The sequence below is a fragment of the Dryobates pubescens genome, chromosome 1, assembly GCF_014839835.1.
Source record: "Dryobates pubescens isolate bDryPub1 chromosome 1, bDryPub1.pri, whole genome shotgun sequence".
Taxonomy (NCBI): Eukaryota; Metazoa; Chordata; class Aves; order Piciformes; family Picidae; genus Dryobates; species Dryobates pubescens.
The window spans coordinates 7,517,281-7,538,217 of NC_071612.1; the positions used below are offsets into that span (position 1 = coordinate 7,517,281).

Consider the following 20,937-nt stretch of genomic DNA (forward strand, 5'->3'; position numbering starts at 1 on the left):
CGGCAGAAGCCGCCCTGGCCCGCCCTCCCCCACGGCGGCCGCCCCTCCGCCGCGCTCCCGCCCCTTCACCCCGCCCCTCGGCACGGCAGGCACCGCCCCGGGAGAGCACGGCTACCCCTCCTCAGCCGCGGCTGAGAGGCTCTTACCGCCCCGCCGAAGCGCAGCGCCTGCTGTCATCACTCCGCTTCAGAGTTAACGACCCTCTCCGGGCCCGTCGCGGCGCTGGCTGTTGTCCCGCTGCACCTAAGCAGCTCTGCCCGGCCGTGCAGTGCGCTCGTAACGCTCCAGAGCACAAGTGTTAATAAAAAACCCGAGCTCCAGAAGACATGGGAGTCTGCCCGGATGAAGAAGCGCGCTCTGAAGTTACAGCTCTGAGCAGGAGCGGGTGGAGGGGTGTTTACTGGCATCACCAAAAGCAGACAGCCTGGGTTCCTGTTGGACTTATGTTCTGCTCATGGAGAACAGATTTAATCCACAAACACGAGTAGGGTGCAGGAGAAACATAATCATGTAAGATATTTGCAGCCTGAGATGCTGGGCCAGGACACAAAGCACTTGTTACACCCTCAGAGTTCGTGGTCATCTTAGCACTACATGTGGGCCAGTAGAGCTAGGGGCTTTGGGGCAGCCCAGCCATTGTCATGTGCTACAAAGGGATCCCCACGGCAAACGGCTGCCCATATTGCTGGGGGTTGCAATCAAACAGTACATCCGGAGCAAGACAGAGCAAAATGAAATGTGGGGAGAAGGGGGAGCAATGAACGTGTTTCACGGAGCACAGGGGTCCTCAGGAACTTGTCCCCAGTGGAGATGGAGCAGCTTCACCATTAGCATTTCACAGCCTCACCCGTGGTTATTCACAGATCCTGTCATCTCCTTCCCCTCCTTCCCTGCCTCTCTGTTCCTCTGCCCTGCTGCGTCACAGCTGGTTAAAAATGTAATGCTTTGATGGGTTCTTTTCATTTAATCAGTTCCTATTTTTGTGAATTTTTCACCTGTGTCTTCCTCTCTAGGAGACTGAAATGAGGCTGAGAGCTGGGGGGCTGTCTTTTGAAGAGCCTCAGAGAAAAAGGTTTCAGGGAGATTTTTCACTCTTTCCTCCCATAAAATGTTGGGCTTTCAAAAACCAATCAAACCAACCAACCAACCCACCCACCCACCCCCTCCTAAAAATCCTACCAAAAACTAAATAGGGAATTTTATTACAGAGAAAATGTTTCCTTTTGTTTTGTTTTGGTTTGTTTGTTTGTTTGATGAGCGTTCTGCATGTCAGTGGAAAATATTGACATCCCACCCTGCTCTGATTTTCTGCAGTTGCTGGTTTTACTCTCCTCACCCCACCCCCAGCTTCCCTCCATTGCTCCCTTCTGCTAAATTTCCTCACCATTTTTCTCCTCGGTTTTTCTCCCTGTTTCCAGCACATTCGGTGGTACATTTATGTGTTCAAATTCTCAGGGGAAGGGGTGCTCTTTTCTTGCTGTTATCTCTATTGAAGGTCAGCAGGATTTCATGGAGCAAGAATCATGCAAGAGAACCTGAAAATCTGCAACACTTTGGGTGTCTTTCATAAGATTCAGAATATTTAAAACTCCAATTAAAGCTGCCGAAATAAAAGCACTTTTGGATATAAGGCTTGTAACAAGATTCAACGTGCTGTGGGAAATGCTTTAAAGGTGACCTGCAAATCCTCTTTAATTGCTTTGCTGTTGCAAGCAATGCTGTGTGCCCTCAATAACAGGGCTGGTGAGGACATCTGCTATAAGTTTAAAACAGCAAAAGTAAGTCAAAGTTGGAGGGTAAATTCCTTGGAGGTGTGGCTGTGCTGAATCACGGCTCCAGGCTGCTGATGAAGAGGCAGGTCCTAAATCACTTCTTAAAACAAGACAGGTTGGTCCCCTCCCTCCACTCCAAGCTGTTCATGGAGCCACCAAATTTGCCTGCCACCCTATATGGCTTTGTATCTTCCAGCCTCGTTTCAGTAGATACTGCAGATGCTGGTGGGCGGCTTCTCAATACACAGGCAAAAAGCAGGGAAGGCTCTGAGACTTGCACCAGTGTGTTCAAAGAGAGGGGGGAAATGAGGGCTCAGCCTGGGAGTGAAGGAGATGTAGATAAGAGGGTTCCTCACTGCATCTGCTCTGGTGCAGCAGGAGGGGAATCTGGGGAAATCATGAATACCTAGAACCATGAAAATATTCAGATATCAAAGACCCCAATGGAGTCAAGTCCTTAGGGACTCCTAAATATAGCACCTAAATATCTCATGAGGAAGCAGTTTCCCTCTGGCTCAAGACATCCAGGGCAAATGACAGGCTAGTCAAGAGGACTTGATCCACATTTTGTGGATGTTCAGATGCTGCATCTACATAAGGAAGCAGCCAGGCCAGATCATCTCTAGGATGTATTTGGGAAAGGGAGGGAAGACATTATCTCACTGGCCTGAATGCTCCTCTTCTCTTTCCTCCCCCAGAAAAGCTGCCAAGAGTAAAGATCTCTCAGGAAATAAACTCCCACTCCCTTGTTCTCACCGTGTTCGAAGGGGATGATGCACATATCCTGGCATGGCTGGGCAGGCAGGGGACAGGAACACAGATCCAACCCTACCTGTGCTACATCAAGAGGTACTTTCAAATGGGGTTTTGTTGTTTTTTTTTTTATTTTTTTTTTTTTAAAACGTGTAGATCTTCCTCCCGAGAGGAAACAGACTCAGCTTGGAGGTGGAAGGTGTCAGATACTGCTGTCAAATAGGCTTAGAAACAGAGACACATGAATAATATATATCAGACAGTTTGTCTGACAAATTATTGTTTCTGCTGTCACTTAAATTGCTCCATACCTCATCTTCCCTTCCCATTTCTGTTTCAACCAAACCTTCTTATGACTAAGCCAGGTTAAAACCCAGTTTGCTCCATTCATACACTATGGGATGGATACCTTTCCCTTTGGAAGTTCTGTCTGACTAAGAAGAATGAAATAACAGGGGTGCTCTTCTTTTCTTGCTCCTTGTTGTACCTGATACTACAGAAATATTTATGATTACAACCGGAGAGCTCAGTGGAAGGTAAATGCAGCTCCTGTGTTACCTTTCAGTCACAGGCTGGGTGGTGCAGGGGCTCTCATGGGATCCGTGAAGGAAAGCAGCCCTGGATGCAGGGCAAGAACTGCAGTGGCCACGGTGTACCCAGGCTGTGTTAGAACTTGTGGCTCAGTAGCTCTGGTCACAAGCCCTGCAAACCCTCTTTGTCCAACACATATATTGTGCTATGTCTCCCAGGCAGATAAATGCACTTCTTCAAACAAATTTAACTTCTGGCAGCAGAACAATTCTATGATTCTATATCGCTGCAGAGCTTGCCTAATCCCAGGGTACGTGCTCAACCTCACAGCTCTGCTGAGTCTTACCTTGCAGTATGTCCCGCAGCTGCACGTGAAGGAATGAAGATGCTGTTTGGGCTCTGCTCCCCTGATGACCTCCATCCCCTATGGGACACCAGCTTGAGCAGCAGCAATGAAGTTACTCGTGCCCAAGCCCAGTGGGAAAAATCTAACCAACCAGGACAAGAGCTGCAGATCCACAGCAGTAGCTGCAACCAGGGGATGGGAAATATGGGAACAACGTTTACCACCAGAGACCAAGGAGTCTGTGCATCCAAATGTGTTTTAGCACTTTTGGATGGGAGTTACCTCGCAGACACAACGCTTCTGTGTAGGAAGCCAGAAAAGTTGAAGTTTGCTAGTCTTTCCAGGAGTGCACCCCCAGATCTCTTCCTACACTGTAACCCATGCTTTATGGTAGAAAATCACCTCCAAAATACCTGCAGAAAACTCTTGGCACCCCTCCATCAGCTCTGACACCCCTGTGCTTCCTACAGTCAAGCCCTGACCTGATCATCATCACCAAGGTAGCTGTACCACCAGCTGAAAACACTGGAGCAAGGCAGAAGGCAGCTCTCATTTTGTCTTCTGGACCCATGCATTTCTCCCCTCCTCTGTAATGTCAAGGTGAATTTGGCTGCTACAGACCAAGTCAGTTCCCTTGTGGTTCCTCCTGCCAGCAGCCTGCACAGGTGAATTACAGCTCAACATGAACCCTGTCTCCATCTAGTACCCTGAAGGTAATAAATGTCTGACTGTTATTAGGCATTTATTGTCTGAAGCCTTTCAACAACAAAAGGAGGGCTTAAAAAACACCTCCATGTACTGAGGGAGTGTGCTGGGAACCAGGCATCTATTTTACTGCATAGTTCTTCTACCAAGCCTCCTGCTCCCTCGGTAAACATGCCCCTATGAGGGTCTTTTAGGAAGGAAACAATTCAGTGTCTCCACTTTTTCCAGCTTCAAGGTTTGCAATTACTGCAGGCAGAAAAGGCTCAAACCCCAGTCTGAGGTGGGGATATGGGATTTCAGTCTGTGCTGTGCACAACAGGAGCCCAGGCCGGGATGAATCATGCGACGTTGCTTCAGTTTTAAAGTTGTTTTTTTGCACTGCGTAGGTTTTTCTGGGGCATATTCCATCAGGCACAGATTGGTCAAATCCACTTCGAACATTCATTACACTGTTAGTCCACGGCACGCACACTTCAGATGTCAGAAACAGTAACAAAGTGGGTTTAGCAACTTAACAAAACCCTGCCATTATTTCTGTGGATTGCTGTGCATTTTCCAAGTGCTCTTTATCACAGCCATTTGACTACTATTTTTTTTGGTTAGAGTTGTCAGTTCTGAGGTATTTTGATTAAAACCGTACTGAGTAATTTCACCTTTTTCCCTTCATCAGCACAGTCATTTGTAAATATCCCAGGAATTTTTTTTCTTTTTGTCCTCCCACCCAGGAATGCAAATGGCCATTATGTACTCCCCAAGGTATCTCCAAATAACCCTTCTCCTTTTAACCTTATTGTGTTTGTTGCTAGGTAACAGAGTAAGATTTATAGCCATCCATTGTTAATTTTGAAGGCAGTCTTCAATTTCCCTGTAAATAGCATTTGGGAGTTGGAGTCCACACCAATAAAAACTTGCAGCCCAATCCCACTCCGCGGAGAGGAGCACCTGCTACGGAACATGCAGCCAAGTAGATGCACAAAACTCACCCCTTCGAAAAAGGGCTCAGCACCCCTCAAACTGGGCAGGCTGTGTGCTACTGAGGTGCTGGGTGGACCTCGGGCTCCTCAGGTTCTGCTGCTGGTGCGGCAAAACTCTGGGGCACGGGTTGTGCTGGGCACTGAGTGCATCCTGGCTGCCGCCCCACTCCCCTCCCTCCTGCTCCTCTTCCAGCCCCCTCCTCGCCCTTGCAGGCTGTGACTCGCTCCCTGAAATCACAACGCTGCAGCTTTTCCCCAGAACTGGATTTCTTTCCTGTCAAGCTCAAGGCTCCCCAGGCACAGCTCTACCTCCCCTCTCTTTGAGGAGAGGTGGGTGGTGGATGGCCCCAGTTCATGCTGTTCCTTAATGCTTTGCAATTTGAGGCTAAACAAAGCAATCAAGTGGGGCTCTGCCAATTTGCACAAAACGTCCTTGCGCTATAGCAACAAGTAATTTTCTACTACCCCTCTCTCACTCCCTCGAGCTCTCTTGCAGTCCAACAGAATTATTTGCTTTATGCTTTAAATTCACACTCCTGTCATGCTTAATTTTCAGGACCATTCATGGAGATGAGAAAAAAGCAAATCTATTTGGGGCAACTCACAGAGAGGCAAGTGTCAGCAGCCGAGGCAGGAGGTGAGCTGTCAGGAGTGGAGCCACTCTGCCCTTTGCTTGCAGTGGCACTGGAAGCATCACAGATGTTCTTCAGGCCTACACATTAATCATGCATTTGCCATCCTACAGGGGAAAGGTCTCTTCCTTTCTTTTTCTTTACTTTTTTTTTTTTTTTAAAGCTGCTTTATTGTCTCTTCTGATTAGGGGAAAGGAAAATAGCCATTTTCTTCTTGTCTCATGTGATTGAAACCTGCTGATAAATAGAGTGAGATCTGACAGTAGTGAGCTTGAATCAGGCAGGAGTCAGGCAGCTGCTCTGAGGGACAATTCAGAAAACTACAGCTGTGGTCCCTGAGATGCCCTAAATGGTTTCTTTTCTATTCACCAATGTTGTCAGCTTTTACATTTGTGCTATTTTTACCTGCTGGAGATGCTAACTCTTTGGCCAAGGCAAACAGCCCAGGACCTACCTGCTGTCTAAAGCTTCTGATACCCCCAAGTTAAATGCTTCTCCACATTTAGAATAGAATAGAATAAACCAGGTTGGAAGAGACCTTCAAGATCATCGTGTCCAACCTAAAGGACCAGGCCATTAGGAATGATCAAACTAGAAAATACTATTAGCAAAATCTGAATGCAAGTCAGATCTGCAAAGCTTCACGTATTACTTGCACGACGTGGAGGAAGGGTGATGAAGAGGAGGATATAGCCAGATTATCTTGGGTATCTAAGGCAGGCAGCCTCTCCCAGGGCAGGCATGTAGCACTTAGGAGTTATTCCAGGTGAGCCACTCACCAGTGAAAGGCACACCCCCTGTATTTTCCACCTAGAGCAGGATGAAACTGTAGATGTGGACAGGAGGTGTTGGAAAGACTTCAGCATGCCCCATTTAATGCCATTAAGTCATATATATATATGAATGAAGGGTGTCACCCTTCCATTTGCTGCACCTGGATGGGGACAGCAGCTCAAGTGAGAGTCAGCAGAGCTATCTGCTGTAGTGTCTTAGGCTGAGGTTTCCTTAGATCATTTGTGTCACTGACCTGGGTAGATTGTCCCGTGAGATAGGTAGGTTTGAAGACAGCCGATATGCTCAGGAATCCCCTGGGAAGAGACCACTGAAGGAGAGAGGAAGACAGCAATGTCTTTCAGCAGCTGAGTCCCAGTGCAGATGGGAGGAAAGGCCACTGGCTTCTGCTCTCACCAGGCAAGATTCACCGTGTTGTTCCTGCTGCTGCCAGGATGCAAACCTCTATGGCAGCTGCTGAGCTATGACTCCTTTCATCAGTTTGGCACACACCATGTGAAGTTCATTATTTCACAGCTCGGTTATTTGCCAGTTCAGCCAACGCAGGTACTTTGTATCTGAGGCTACATTTTCTCAAGCAGGGCTAGATCACCCCCGGTGGGTATGTGCCCACTCCTGCTAAGCTCCAGCAAGGCACCAGTCTTAGAGGCAAGGAAGTGCACAGCTACATGCTCCCAACACCATAAATCTGGCTCTTGCTCCAAAAGTCTGGTCAAACCAAAGACCTGCAGCTGAGGCAGCTTCATCCCGGCAGCCGAAGCCATGCATGAGGACAGAGCTCCAGCCCCTGGCAGCATCTGGTACCTACTTGCATCCTTTACGACAGGCAGCTTCGCTCGTTCCTGCTGCAGGGACTACGGAGGCATGGAAACAAACAAGCCCCCGTTTGCATTTGCCAGCCACAGCAGCTAACCTGGACACGTTTGCTCTTGCCAGTCTGCTTGCAGGGAGCCATCTCCACTTGCCTGCTACCGTAAGCGGGAGCAATTAAAGCATTTCACAGAAAACAGTCTTGTCTGCGAGGGGTTGGGGGAAAGCAGGCAGCAAGTAGTGAATAGCTTCAAAGAAGAAAGGTCAGCAAACCAGCAAGGATGGATTAGTGAAGGACACAATGCAGCAAAGAGCTGATTAATTTAATTGCTCATCTGAAATGTAGTCACAGATTAAAGAAGGGTGAAGGAATTATAAGCATATGAATGGAGCCAAGTAATGATTTTAAGGGCAGACAGGGCCCTGCCTCCTCCAGCACCCTCTGCCCTGCATACAAAGGGGTTTGTATTCAGGGATTACTCCAGATTTCTGGCTCTTCTCCTCATGCTTGTAGAGATGGAGACACTGACTACCAACAAATGTTTAAGTATCTGCAGCTTGATATCATTGCTGACAGCTCAGATTGAGCAGGAACATTACAGGCTTGGGCACATGCCCAGCTTTAAGGAGATATAACATGGAAAGCACTTGGGTTTTTATGGTCCCAGCAAAACTGAGGTTTTCCTGGTGGAAATTGATTGATGTGCATGGCCCCAGACTCTGCACTTCATATCCAGCCTCTGCCTTGAAGGACCTGAATCACTTTCACAGAGGAGAAATATATTTCTACCTTCCCTTGGCTTAGACTTGTATCTGTATCAGATCCCCCTACACTTACAGTCAACAGATCATGTCTCCAAACACTTGGGAGGTAATATTTATAACTAGAGAGTGGCAGAAGTAATTTCATGAAAAATTTCACAGGTTTGTTGATTAATGTAATTTAATTGGATCAAACAAATATTCCCTTCCCCCCCCCAATACAGTATAAACCCCCATATGAGTTAGGTGAAAATGCTGCTCTCTTCTCATTTTGATTTTTCAGAAACTGTGCCTTATGTTTTGCAAAAATTAAGCCAACTTTGAAGTGGAAACTCAGACTCTTCTGTGAAGGCCAAAAATAACTTCTTAGCATTCTTCATTTCGCTGTTGCAAAGAGAGGTCAGAAACTTGTCAACTAAATTTCCTTCTGGAAGGCTACAATTCCTATTGCCTGGATTGCTCCAGTGCAGGCAAAGATACTTGGAAAATACTGGCGTGAGACTGACAGGCACCCCTTTTGGCCATCAGCTCCTTCCTCCTGCACAATGCAAGCTGGAGAACTGCCTCCAGGAATTCGTGCTGCAAAAAGACTCATCTCCTCCCGCTAAATGACCAACAGCTAGTGAGGTTAGTGACCTCTGAATGAACTCAAATGTGTTTCTTAAAGAGACCTGGTTTGAGGAGGTCTTGATTTGAAGAGCTCGGTCAATGGGAGAACTTACCATGAGCGCTGAGCTGCTTCACCTTTAATGACTTGGGCTGGGTTGAATTTCTGTGTCTTTGCTTGGTAGATGGGAGAACTGCCTCACCTCAGCACTGCTCCCCTGGCAGAAATGCTTTCTCTAAGTGAGGCCTTGATCATCTGTTTTGGAAAAGGAGTAGTGTTGGAAAGATCCACTAGACCAGGTCTGGAAGGGCTTCAGTGGAAAATTATCTTTCAAGCCCAGACTGCTCTCCTTGGTCTTTTCTGCCTCTCCCCTTTTTTCAATGTGATTTTCAAAGCATGGCTATGCAGAAGAAGGTTTTCTAGCAAATGTCCTAATATAAAACTAGCTCCTTGAGATGTGCATTTTCAGCAGCCAAAATGCATTTTTAGTTTTCTATACAGGGAAGGTGTCTATTGTTGGGGCAGAAGAGAATACTGAAAAGATGAAGCAATCACCTCTGTTTCTAGAGCAATTAGTCCTGATAGGCTGTACAATGAGACTGAAGCTGTGTGTTTTTGAAGAAGAGCACTGTAATTTTCATAGAATAACTAGACTTAAGTGTCCAAAGTGTTAAAATACAGGGCTGGAAGGTTAGACATGAAGCAGCAGGGTCTGTGCACAGACCCTCTGTTAATTTGACAGCAGCCCATGTTTAAAACTTTTGTTGTAATTTATTAAGGAAAAATGATAGAAAAGAAAGATAACTTTAAGATACTGGGCATTTAAACTAAGACTCAAGCTTTTGAACTACTGCATGTTCTGTTTTCTGCATCTGACAGTGTTTCAAACAGCACATGAAAGCTGTTTTCCCTCCTTTTGGATTGAGAACATTGAAGCTGAAAAAGGCTGGAGCTGCAAGCACTGAGAGACCTGATGCATTTTCTGGACAAAGCAAGAGGAACACACAAGGCAGGACAGAAATATGCAACTTCTCCACTCTTACCTGCAGCCTCTGGGGCAGAGACAACGGCAGATTCTGGCTGCAGTTTGTTATGTGGCTGACATCCCGGGAGCCAGTCCCCCTGTTTGCTTCCTTTTAACACAAATTTCCTCTACTCAATTTTTCTTGTATATTTGATGTTACATTTTCAAACTTAGAGAAGTGGATTTTATTCCTGCACACCTCCCCCCCCCCCCCCCCCCCCCGCGTTATTTAAATAGCACTGCTAGTGGTGTGGCCCTGATACAGTATCCCAGCTTATCCTTCAAAACCTCTGCAAAATGAACTGTTTGGCTCCCTTACTGTCCCATGGCAAGGGATGTCCCAGCTGTGGGGATGGCAGCACCAGCCGGTCACTAGGCACCTCTAAGTAGTGCTTCGGGCACCTCTGTGTTGTGTTCATATACATTCTGTACCTTGGGGCACTCCTCTCCTGGACAGAAATTTGGGATCATCAGTCTATCTGACTGCCAGGACACGAATAGATGGCCATGGCCACTCTCCAGGAACAGCCTCTGGTCCACAGACTCCAGCATGGGGTTGGGGCAGCTCGCCATACGAACAACATTATTGCCTTCCCTCATTCCTTTTCCATGGGACAATACATAGAATACACAGAATAAACCAGGTTGGAAGAGACCTTCAAGATCATCGCGTCCAACCCATCAACCAATCCAACACCACCTGAACAACTAACCCACGGCACCAAGCACCCCATCAAGTCTTCTCCTGAAAACCTCCAGTGATGGCGACTCCACCACCTCCCCAGGCAGCCCATTCCAATGGGCAATCATTCTCTCTGTATAGAACTTCTTCCTAACATCCAACCTGAACCTCCCCTGGCGCAGCCTGAGACTGACTAACAAGGAACCCAAATCTGAGAAACAAACACCAGCACAGAAAGGTGTGTTTACCATTCAATGTATTATTCCCTTGTGTACAAAGTATTTTGCCTCTATAATGGCACACAGGTATTGAAATACGATGTCAAAATGCAGAAAGACCATACAGACATGTCATATGGGCCTTTTCATTTCCTTTGGAGTAAAAGCAGAAAGAAAAGAGACACTGTACAGGAAAGTGCTTGCAAAATAACCCCCAGTTTGTAGAAAAAACAATATAATGGCATTGATATATATAAAAACAAACCCCAGAGTTGTTTCCTGAATAACTAATGCCTCTGGTCCTCAAATCTGTTCCTATTTAATGAAGGCCATTAATGAACCACAGGATCAGTGCTCTATCTCTTTTTTGTTTTTTCCCTTCCCCCCTTACAGTTTATTTAATTACTTTTTGTTTGTTTGTTTTGTTTTCCCTTGCTCTGTTAATAGCTGCTATGAAACTATCTGGTAGGAATGAGTCTGTACAAGTCAGAATTATATTTCTTCTTATAAATAGCCATTCACTTCATTAGAGAAAATATAAGCTTGTACTTTCTAAGCACCACTGTTTCTTTCTAAAATTCATAGTGCAATTTTCCCTTTTCCCCTACAGAAATTATACATAATCAATTATCATTAAAAAGCCACTATTCCATTACTACTCCTTCCCCCTTTCTCTTTCCCCCCCCCCTCTTTCTCTTTCCCTTTTTCCCTTTCCCTTTTTCCCTTTTATTTCACCTTTGAAATGGTATTTTTGGCATTTTTCTCAGAAAAGTAGAATTTCTTGTTTTGCATAGACAAACACCGCAGGTGAATAATTAGACTTTCCAAGATATGATCCTATCTGCTTATGTGCTGTTAAGTGAAAACCCCCAAATTATGGGTAAGAGTCTCATTCTTTGAATATTAATAATAGCAGCAGAGAGTAAGTGAAGAGCACCAGTTCTTTAGCTGCTGGACTGTAACACAGCCCTGCTCCCCAGGAGGTGTCTCCTGGCTGATGTGAATGTGTTGATCCCTAACTGTCAGGCTGACAGGTTTCACTCCAAAGGCTGAACACATGCATGGGTTAGGAATCCAGGGATCTGATCATTTGCTACAATTGATCCAGCTGCTTTGTAACAGACTGATCACACACCCTTTGGGGAGCTCTGCAAAAGACTCACACAAGATCCTGAGGTTACATTTGTTAAACTATTTGCATCCAAAATTGAAAGGGCTATCTGAAGTGGCAGACAACCCTCTCTGGTTTTCCAAACTGCTGGCAATTTTGTGCTGAAAAGCTTCCTTTCCGTGTACTTTGTGCTCCTGGCTGCCCCGAGATAGAAGGCAACGGGGCAGCATCTTCCTATGGCTAAGTAAAATTGTGGAGAAAGAGATAAGGGACATAGTCATAGACTACAAAAATAATCTGGTCACATCACCCCTGTTCAGCGTGCTACGAAGCTCTGCGGAAGCGTGGCGTGGCACAAGCGGCAGGCTATGTACAGGCAGGAGCCATCACTCACCCACGGCAGATGTCTCCTCAATTTATATATTAAAAACGCCAATGCTAAAGGTCTGGTTGTACAAGGGCTGGCAGCTAGGCAAGGAGTGCAGATGCCTTACCAGGAAGATTTGAAGCAACACAGAAGTAGGCGTAAAGCAGCTTGTTTTTGAAAGGGGGGGCAGAGTTATCTGCAAGTACAGAGTGATCTTATTGAAATGAGGCAGAGCCGGCGCTGAAGCCTCCCTTTGCAGATGGTCTGTGAGTGAGTAGGAAGCTGGGGAAGCGCTGCAGGTGCCTGCAATGGAGTCCCCCAGCCAAAAGGAAGGGGTGGCTTGGCTGGGCAGCATGTCCCCATCCCCTGCCGTGGACCCTGCGGTCCTCACTGGCTCTGTGAGGAGATAATGCGGCAGGGATGCCTCTGGCTTCATGGGAGGATTTTGTGACAATGCCCACAAGAAACTGCATCGCTTCTCAGCACACAGCCCAGGGAAACATATGGCCTGATCAGCCTGTCTGGGATGAGTTAATGCCCTGCTTCCAGATGGAGCCAGGAAGCACAGGGGCACAATCAGGAGACAAAGATATGTTTTTTGTTTTTAAAAGAAGTGAGTTCACTTCTGAGCCCTATGAGCTAGGGGCTCCAGCTGAAGATCCATCTGCAGGAATTTTCCTAAACCTGAGGTGGAACTTAATTCATTTGAATCGCCTGACAATTTTTCTGCTTTCTTCCCTTTTTTTCCTCCCCACTGATAAAGGCACTGGATTAACTAAAACTACAGGGCATTAATAAATATCATGTTAGCACCAAACCAGCGGTCTCAGCGCTGGCCACAGAGGTCATGTGAAATTCAAAACATACCTAAAAGATAAAGATTGCTAATGCAACTAGCACTGTATTCATTGTCATGTTTTCCTTGAGTGCTGTCGGCCTAATCCCTAAAAATAAAATGTTAAGCACATCTTGTCCATTTGCCTTACAGAAAGACAGATTGAAATGCCAAAAATACCCCTGTGCAGATTGTGTAGCACCGTGGAGGGCCAAAGCAGCCCGTAACTGAAGGAAAATTTACTGATTGAAAGTAAACAACTGAATACAGTGACAATAAAGTATCACTTGTCATAATGCTACATATAATGTAGAGTACGCAAAATGCAGTGGGTTGACTGCAGGATCTGACAATAAAAAATAAAACATAGGAAAAGCAGCCTTAATATAATGATTTTACGTACAAAAATATTAAATCAAAATAAATAATTCCAAACATAAATATTATACTGTACATTAAGAATATGCGATCTATATACACACATAAACAGATACAAAAGTGGAAGGCAGAGGTATTGCATCGCTATCCTTCATCCGTCTCATCTCCGCTGGCTGCTCTCAGAGAACCTGGAGAACACAGACAAGGTGCATGCTAGAGTCAGATTGTTGTCTTCACCTCTGAAACCTGGAATTCGTGGAATGGGATGGGATGGGATGGGATGGAATGGAATGGAATAGACTAGACTAGACTAGACTAGACTAGAATAAACCAGGTTGGAAGAGACCTTCAAGATCATCATGTCCAACCTATTACCCAACCCACCTAATCAACTAAACCATGCAACGAAGCACCCTATCAAGTCTCCTCCTAAACACCTCCAATGATGGCGACTCCACCACCTCCCTGGGCAGCCCATTCCAATCGGCAGTCACTCTCTCTGTGTAGAATTTCTTCCTAACCTCCAGCCTAAACCTCCCCTGGTGCAGCTTGAGACTGTGTCCTCTTGTTCTGGTGCTGGTTGCCTGGGAGAACCAACCTCCGCCTGTCCACAACCTCCCTTCAGGTAGTTTTAGAGAGCAATAAGGTCTCCCCCGAGAATCAACCAGGTTGGAAAACACCTCAGAGATCATCAAGTCCAACCTATTACATAATACCTAATACCTCCTGACAACTAAACCATGGCCTCAAGTGCCATGTTCAGGCCTTTTTTGAACACCTCCGTGGATGGCGACTCCACCACCTCCCTGGGCAGCACATTCCAATGGCAAATCACTCTTTCTGTTAAGAACTTTCTCCTCACCTCAAGCCTAAGCTTCCCCTGGTGCAGCTTGAGATTGTCTTCTTGTTCTGGTGCTGGTTGCCTGGGAGAAGACACCAACCCTCACTTGTCTACAACCTCCCTTCAGGTAGTTGTAGAGAGCAATAAGGTCTCCCCTGAGCCTCCTCTTCTCTAGCTCCCTCAGCTCTCCTCACAGGGCTTGTGCTCAAGACATCTCATCAGCCTTGTTGCCCTTCTCTGGACACGTTCAAGTGTCTCAAAGTCCTTAAACAGAGAAGCCCAGAACTGGACACAGTACTCAAGGTGTGGCCTAACCAGTGCTGAGTACAGAGGCAGAATGACTTCCCAGCTCCTGCTGGCCACACTATTTCTGATGCCTGCCAGGATGCCATTGGCTTTTTTGGCCACCTGGGCACACTGCTGGCTCATGTTCAGGAATTAGAATTAGAAGGATTGGCACAAGGGCAGAGCCTGAGAGGGCACCAGAGAGCTGGGAAGTGTGTTTCCATTTGACAGTGTTATACCAGTAAGGGGAAGAGAAGACTGGGAGCATGGGATTGCATTGTTCCCTGGATGCTCGATGGAGTGGGTAGCTGTCACTGATGCTGTAAGAGTGCTTTTGCAAGCATGGCCTGACCTGCTCCTTTGGGATGTTTTCAGAGAGATTTCCCTTTATGCAGAAGCAGCTGGGAACTCACCGTCGTTATAACACCCGAACATCGAGGCCTGTTCCAGATGATGGAGTGCACTTCCCACAGTAACCACCACATTTTCCTACTACTTTGGTACCATCCTGCAGGCAAAATCAGAAATAATATCTCACATCAGGGCTCAGGAACTCCGTGCTGCAGAAGGGCCAGACCTGGGTTGTTCTAGCCAGAGATTTTAATAGAAAATGTCAGGGAAATAAAATAAATGATGGCTAAATCAATCTATGAAATGCCCATTGTATTTAAATATATGCAAATGTAATTCTCTTTAGTGCTACCAGAGCAGACGGTGAACACAAATAAGAAAGGGTAGCTTTGATTTAGTACACTGAAAGATGCCCAAGGAGAAGACCATTTGGAGGGACCTCTCAAGGGTATCTGCCTTCTCCAATTTGCCCCAGAGTGAGTGACTGTATTGAGTGGAAAACTTGACTCATGCAAGAGCAAAACCACATCTAGACATAACAGCTCCTCAGCTGTGCCTGAGCATGTGAAGGGTACAGGAAGGATATTTGCAGTCAATAGCAAGAAACATCCATTCAGATTGTAAAGGCCTGGAGTAGCTCCAAAGCCAAGACAAGGGAAAGCGATGGGGTGAGGTTATGCCATTTGCGAAGGTGCCAAATCTCCTCAGCTCTGCTTTTCCACAGCCAGAAGAGACAAAGCAAAATGTGGAGTAGCTTTGGGTCTGGCCCAATCTCCAGGTCTGACTTTGGTCTTGAGTCAGGAGATTAATACCTCATCTGGCCCTTCTCATTCCACCTTTGGCGGAGTCTTTTTCCTCTCAGTCATTGCAATGGACCTTGAGGGGAATTCAAACCTCAATTACCAGAAAATTGGTCTTAAGAGCAGGAGCAGCTTGCACAAAGCATTTCTTTTTAAACAAGCTCCATCCTGCCCTTGACACTATTGATCTGTGACTACTGCAGGTTGCTATCATCTCTTCTCTCAATGCCTTTCTTCTGCTTCTCCGGGCAATTATACCCTTGGAACTGCACTTGACAGATGCCACCGAGTGATGGAGGTAAGAGTTGTCTCTTAGACCCCCTGACCCTTAAAGTTTTAATTCTGCCAGCCATGATGGTGTCTTCCCTCTGCAGCCTCAAAGTCAGCTGCCCAGGCTTCTCCTGGGAGAAGAGTAACAAAGCGCCTGCCAGAACAAACGTGGGCTCTCTACTGCTCCTCTTCTACCTGCATTGGAGGATGTTTTCCTGCAGCATGGTCAGACCAGTAGCATCTCATTCTCCTGTGAGAGCACTATTACTGATGAGGACCATGGGGTAAGGGCCTACCCAGAACCAGGGAGAGTGAAAGCAGTACAGGACAGGATATTTCACCAATTGCTTTTTGTTGAATGACTACAGTGACCTCCTTTGGAGTATTTTAACAGGGGCAATCGGGATGACTCATGTGAAGTAACAGCCAAAAAACATGATCCTGGCTTTCTCCAATTTCAGAACATGACACAGAAGCAACAGTGTGAAGGCACAGAATGATAGGGGTGTTACCAGGCAGGCAAATTAAGCCATACACGTTCAAAGTTGGCTATGGAGTGATTCTGAAGCCTACCTAGCTTTCCTGAAGGCCTCAGATGAGCAGAGTCATGGGCATACACAGGGGACAGTGCCCTAGGGTGCAGTGTGTTGTGGGGCAGCCCCAACGCACCAGAGCCCAGGTGATGAGGGATGTCCCAGGCAGATAAATCCGGCCCAGCCCAGCCACATGAGCAGCATTCTGGGAACAATTTCTGCTCACGGCTGTTGCTTGGTACCTGGACTCCATCCAGTGAGTCAAGCCCCACTCTGCAGCCATCACCATGTAGCACCCTGTCCTGCCTGCCCTCTGATGCAGGCTTCACGCTGGACATTTCAGACAACTAATTAAGGATAAGTCTGTTCCACAGCACGCAGCGTTTTCAGCTTCATAGTTAAGCAGGCTCATTAATTAACTGCAAGAACTCAAATCAAATTCAGCCTGCTAGCCTCTCTTGCACCCCATACAATTATGGGCAACATTTTCATGTCAGATGTTAGGTTTTTTTGTTTGTCTTGACATAGAAGGTGTTGCCACAAAAAGACAATGTGGCAACTGAACACATCTCAGGAGTGAATATAACCACAATTAAAATTACAACTTACTGGGGATTTTTGGATCTCTGACACTGCATAATTCCCTTGTGAGAGCCACTTTGCTGTTCCTGTTAAGGATAGGCCTGTCCCATAGAGGTCTATGCTGAAGCGACCCTAAAAAAACAAGCAGATGAGCCTGGTTATTCCAAAATCATAGAATCATGGAATCAGTAAGGTTGGAAAAGACCTCAAAGATCATCAAGTCCAACCTGTCACCCAACACCTCATGACAACTAACCCGTGGCACCAAGTGCCACGTCCAATTCCTTCCTGAACACCTCCAGGGACGGTGACTCCACCACCTCCCGGGGCAGCCCATTCCAATGCCTAACAACTCTCTCTGTGAAGAACTTTCTCCTCACCTCCAGCCTAAACTTCCCCTGGTGCAGCTTGAGACTGTGTCCTCTTGTTCTGGTGCTGATTGCCTGGGAGAGGAGAGCAACCCCCTCCCGGCTACAACCTCCCTTCAGGTAGTTGTAGAGAGCAATAAGGTCTCCTCTGAGCCTCCTCTTCTCCAGGCTAAACAATCCTAGCTCACTCAGCCTCTCCCCAGCCTCGTTGCCCTTCTCTGGACATGTTCAAGAGTCTTAATGTCCTTCTTAAATTGAGGGGCCCAGAACTGGACACAGTACTCAAGGTCCCCAGGTCTTGCTGTTGTGTCACTTTTCTAACATGATCGTGTCTACAGTGTTTTCCACTTTTTTTGGTTTTGGGGTCTTTTTCATTGCTCTGATACTGATAATCACAGAATGATAGGTGTTGGAATAGAATAGAATTAACCAGGTTGGAAAAGAACTTCGAGATCATCAAATCCAACCTATCACCCAACACCATCTAATCAACTAAACCATGGCACCAAGTGCCTCATCCAGTCCAGGATCATCCAAGGAAGGCACCTGTGGAGATTATCTAGTCCAATCCCCCTGTCAGAGCAGGTTCATCTACATCAGGTTGCACAGAACAGCATCCAGGCAGGTTTTTATGATTCCAGAGATGGAGACTCCACTGCCTTTCTGGGCAGCCTGTTTCGGTGCTCCAACACCCTCACAGTAAAGAAGTTCCTCCTCATGTTTAGATGGAACTTCCTATATTGAAGTTTGTGTCTCTTACCTCTTGTCCTGTCACTGGAAAAAGACTGGTCCTATCCTCCTGACACCCATCCTTTAAGTATTTATAAGCATTGATAAGTTTCCACCCCTCCTAGTCTTCTCTTCTCTAGGCTAAAAAGCCTCAACTCCCTCAACCTTTCTTCATACAACAGATGTTCTAGTCCCCTAATCATCTTTGTAGGCCTTTGCTGTACCCTCTCAAGCAGTTCCTCATAATTCTTGAACTGGGGAACCCAGAACTAAATACAGTACTCTAGATGAGGCTTCACCAGGGCAGAGTATAGGGAGAGAACAACCTCCTTCGACTTGCTTGCCACACTCTTGATGCACCCCAGGATGCCACTGGCCATCTTGGCCACAAGGGCATGTTGCTGGCTCATGGTCATCCTGTTGTCCACCAGGACTCCCAGGTCTTCCCCACAGACCTGCAGGTCAACCCCTAACCAGTACTGACACACAGGGTTCTTCCTCCCCAGGTGCAGGACCCTGCACTTGCCCTTGCTGAATTTCATAAGGTTACCCTCTGCCCCAGTTTTCCAGCCTGTCCAGGTCTCAGTGGATGACAGCACAGTCTTCTGGTGTGTCAGCCACCCCTCCCAGTTTTGTGTCATCAGCAAACTTGCTGAGGGTACACTTTATCCCTTCACCATTAGCACATATTGTACAAATCACACCATGTCTCAGGTGAGGAATTTCCTTCTCCTCGGTGGCTGCAGGGAAGGAGGAGTTTAGTTTTGGGTGGCTTTCACTGCTTTTTCATGGTTTGCCGGCTGAGGGCATTCTCGGCTTTTCCATGGCAAACTGCAGAACCTGAACGTGCTCTAGCAGCCGATGGGAAAGGTACCCCAGGGACCTGCTGCAGCTGCTTTCACTGCTCCCTCCTCAACTGGAGAGGGCACACTTGTGCTTATTTTCCACTCAGCTTTTTTCCCCTCAGACTTCAGCAAAATCATAACGCTTTCATTTGTTTATTTCTTAAAACCATCCTTCACTTCATTCCACCCTGTCTCAAAATGGATAGAAAATTAAAGGCTATGCCAAGCCTTCCCCTTTCCCCCATGGCAGACCCCAGCCCTGCCTGTTTCTGGACCCAAGGAGGGCTTCTTTGGACACATCCCCGGGCTGACTGGTAGCCCAGCATGGCTATGCAGTACCAAGTGGCTGTGAGCTTTTCTACTTTAGGAATGCTGATTTTCTGTGAGGAGCAAACTGTGTGGGTCAGGTGGATGGATATTAACATTCATGAACCTTCCTGAGCTAAGTTGTCAATCCCTAAGCTGCTGAGCTGTGCAGAAAAGCATCAGCTCCAAAAGCAGGGAGGGAAGGAGATGGAGAGGTTTGTCCTCTGCCATCTGTGGCTGTGCCTCCCAGCTTATGCACTTTGCACATATGGCCCACCCAATACCTTGGACCATCCAAAAGTATCACTTATCATCCTCCAGCTCTTCAAAAGACAGGTGTGCTGGGGATGAGGAGCAAACCACCTGTAGCACAGCATTCATTAGTCTCCTAAAGACTTTTGGGAATGCATCATTTTTCCAAGCAACTGGGCTGGATATCCTACATCTCACAGAACTACTGAGAAGGGACTTAGCCTGTGTGCAGCTCTGTGCTTCCATTGCTGGGCACGTTGCAGTGCTGGGACAGGCCGGATTTGCCCTGATGCAAAGGCACTACCTTCATTTTGTCCATGTTTTCCCAGCCCTAAAGTGGAGTGAGCGATGGTCCCACCAGGCTGCTGTGAAAATAAGCAATGAGGCATGGAGAGGGTAAGGGCAGCAGCTGGCAGCTACCACTGTGGTCTGACAGGTGGGCTCTCTCTGTCTAGCAGCAGAAACCTGACCTGTTCCAACCCCACAAATGTCCTCTCATTTTCAGGCATGCCTGGAGTCCCACTGTCTGTCTGCTGCCTTCTCCACCAGAGGGGTTATCTCACCCATCTTATTGCACTCCTGCAAACAGTAGTTTCAGCGGATATGAGATTGCAGAGCACAGAGGCAGGGTCTAAGGGCATCCTGATGGCCTGGTCCACTACTACTTTTCCCTGCCCAACATTTGCACTGCCTTGGACTGATTCTCCTGCCTTCAACTACACATGCAAAGCCCAGTCCTTCTCCCACAGCTTGTTTGCACTTCCTTTTCTCCTTTACTGAGGCCCTGGGGAAGGTCTCTTTTTGCAGAGACAATGGGAAAACTTTTGTGTCACTGAGATGAGGTTGGGACTGAAGTTGGGCTGATGAAATCAGTAGTAATTAATAAAGGTCCTGCAAATAACAAATGGCACCATTTCCTGAAAAATATTGTTGTCAAATACCTGTGGGCACTTGGCTGCACTGTAGCAGTCCCCAGCAGTGGCATAAGGCACAGGCCGTCCGTCATGTGTCCGTGCAAACTGTAAATCAGTCGCTGTGGAGAACAGTTGGTGAATAACATGGAAAGAAAGGTGCAGGGAAAGAGTACAAAACAAATGGAAACATGCTTCCTGCTAATGTTTAAACTCATTAAAGCTGGGTTCATGCATTAATCTCAGAGTCAAGACCTCGTCTGCCGAATTTTTAACATGAAATCCCCAATTCATTCCCCCATGTGGCTCCCTGACACGTGAGCACTGAATTTAACAGGACACTCACAGGCTCAATGCTTACAGCTCACAGTACGTTGGTGATTTAGGACCTGGGTATAAATAACCACAGAACTCAAACCCATGACCTGGGTTTTATTTCTCTATCAGAAAATTCCCCACTTGCAAGACTTGCTATGAGATCTCCTAAATCTTCCCTTTAAACAAAGGCAAACAATCTCTGTGCTCTCCTGCCTGCCCCAGCCCAGGGGTTGAGGTTTCAAAAGGC

The 20,937-nt window shown here is 46.9% G+C and overlaps 1 protein-coding gene across 1 annotated transcript in view; it reads right to left on the bottom strand.

Annotated features, from left to right (window-relative positions):
* Positions 1-11,507: 11,507 nt before the first annotated feature.
* ADAMTS9 (ADAM metallopeptidase with thrombospondin type 1 motif 9) overlaps positions 11,508-20,937 on the bottom strand; it is a 90,595-nt gene continuing 81,165 nt past the window's right edge. The window contains exons 37-40 of the mRNA XM_054161136.1: positions 20,403-20,494; positions 16,989-17,093; positions 14,839-14,933; positions 11,508-13,487 (exon numbers count right to left, since the gene is read on the bottom strand). Coding sequence (XP_054017111.1) covers positions 14,844-14,933; positions 16,989-17,093; positions 20,403-20,494 — 287 coding nt within the window. The 3' untranslated portion in view covers positions 11,508-13,487; positions 14,839-14,843. The remainder of the gene's footprint in view (positions 13,488-14,838; positions 14,934-16,988; positions 17,094-20,402; positions 20,495-20,937) is intronic.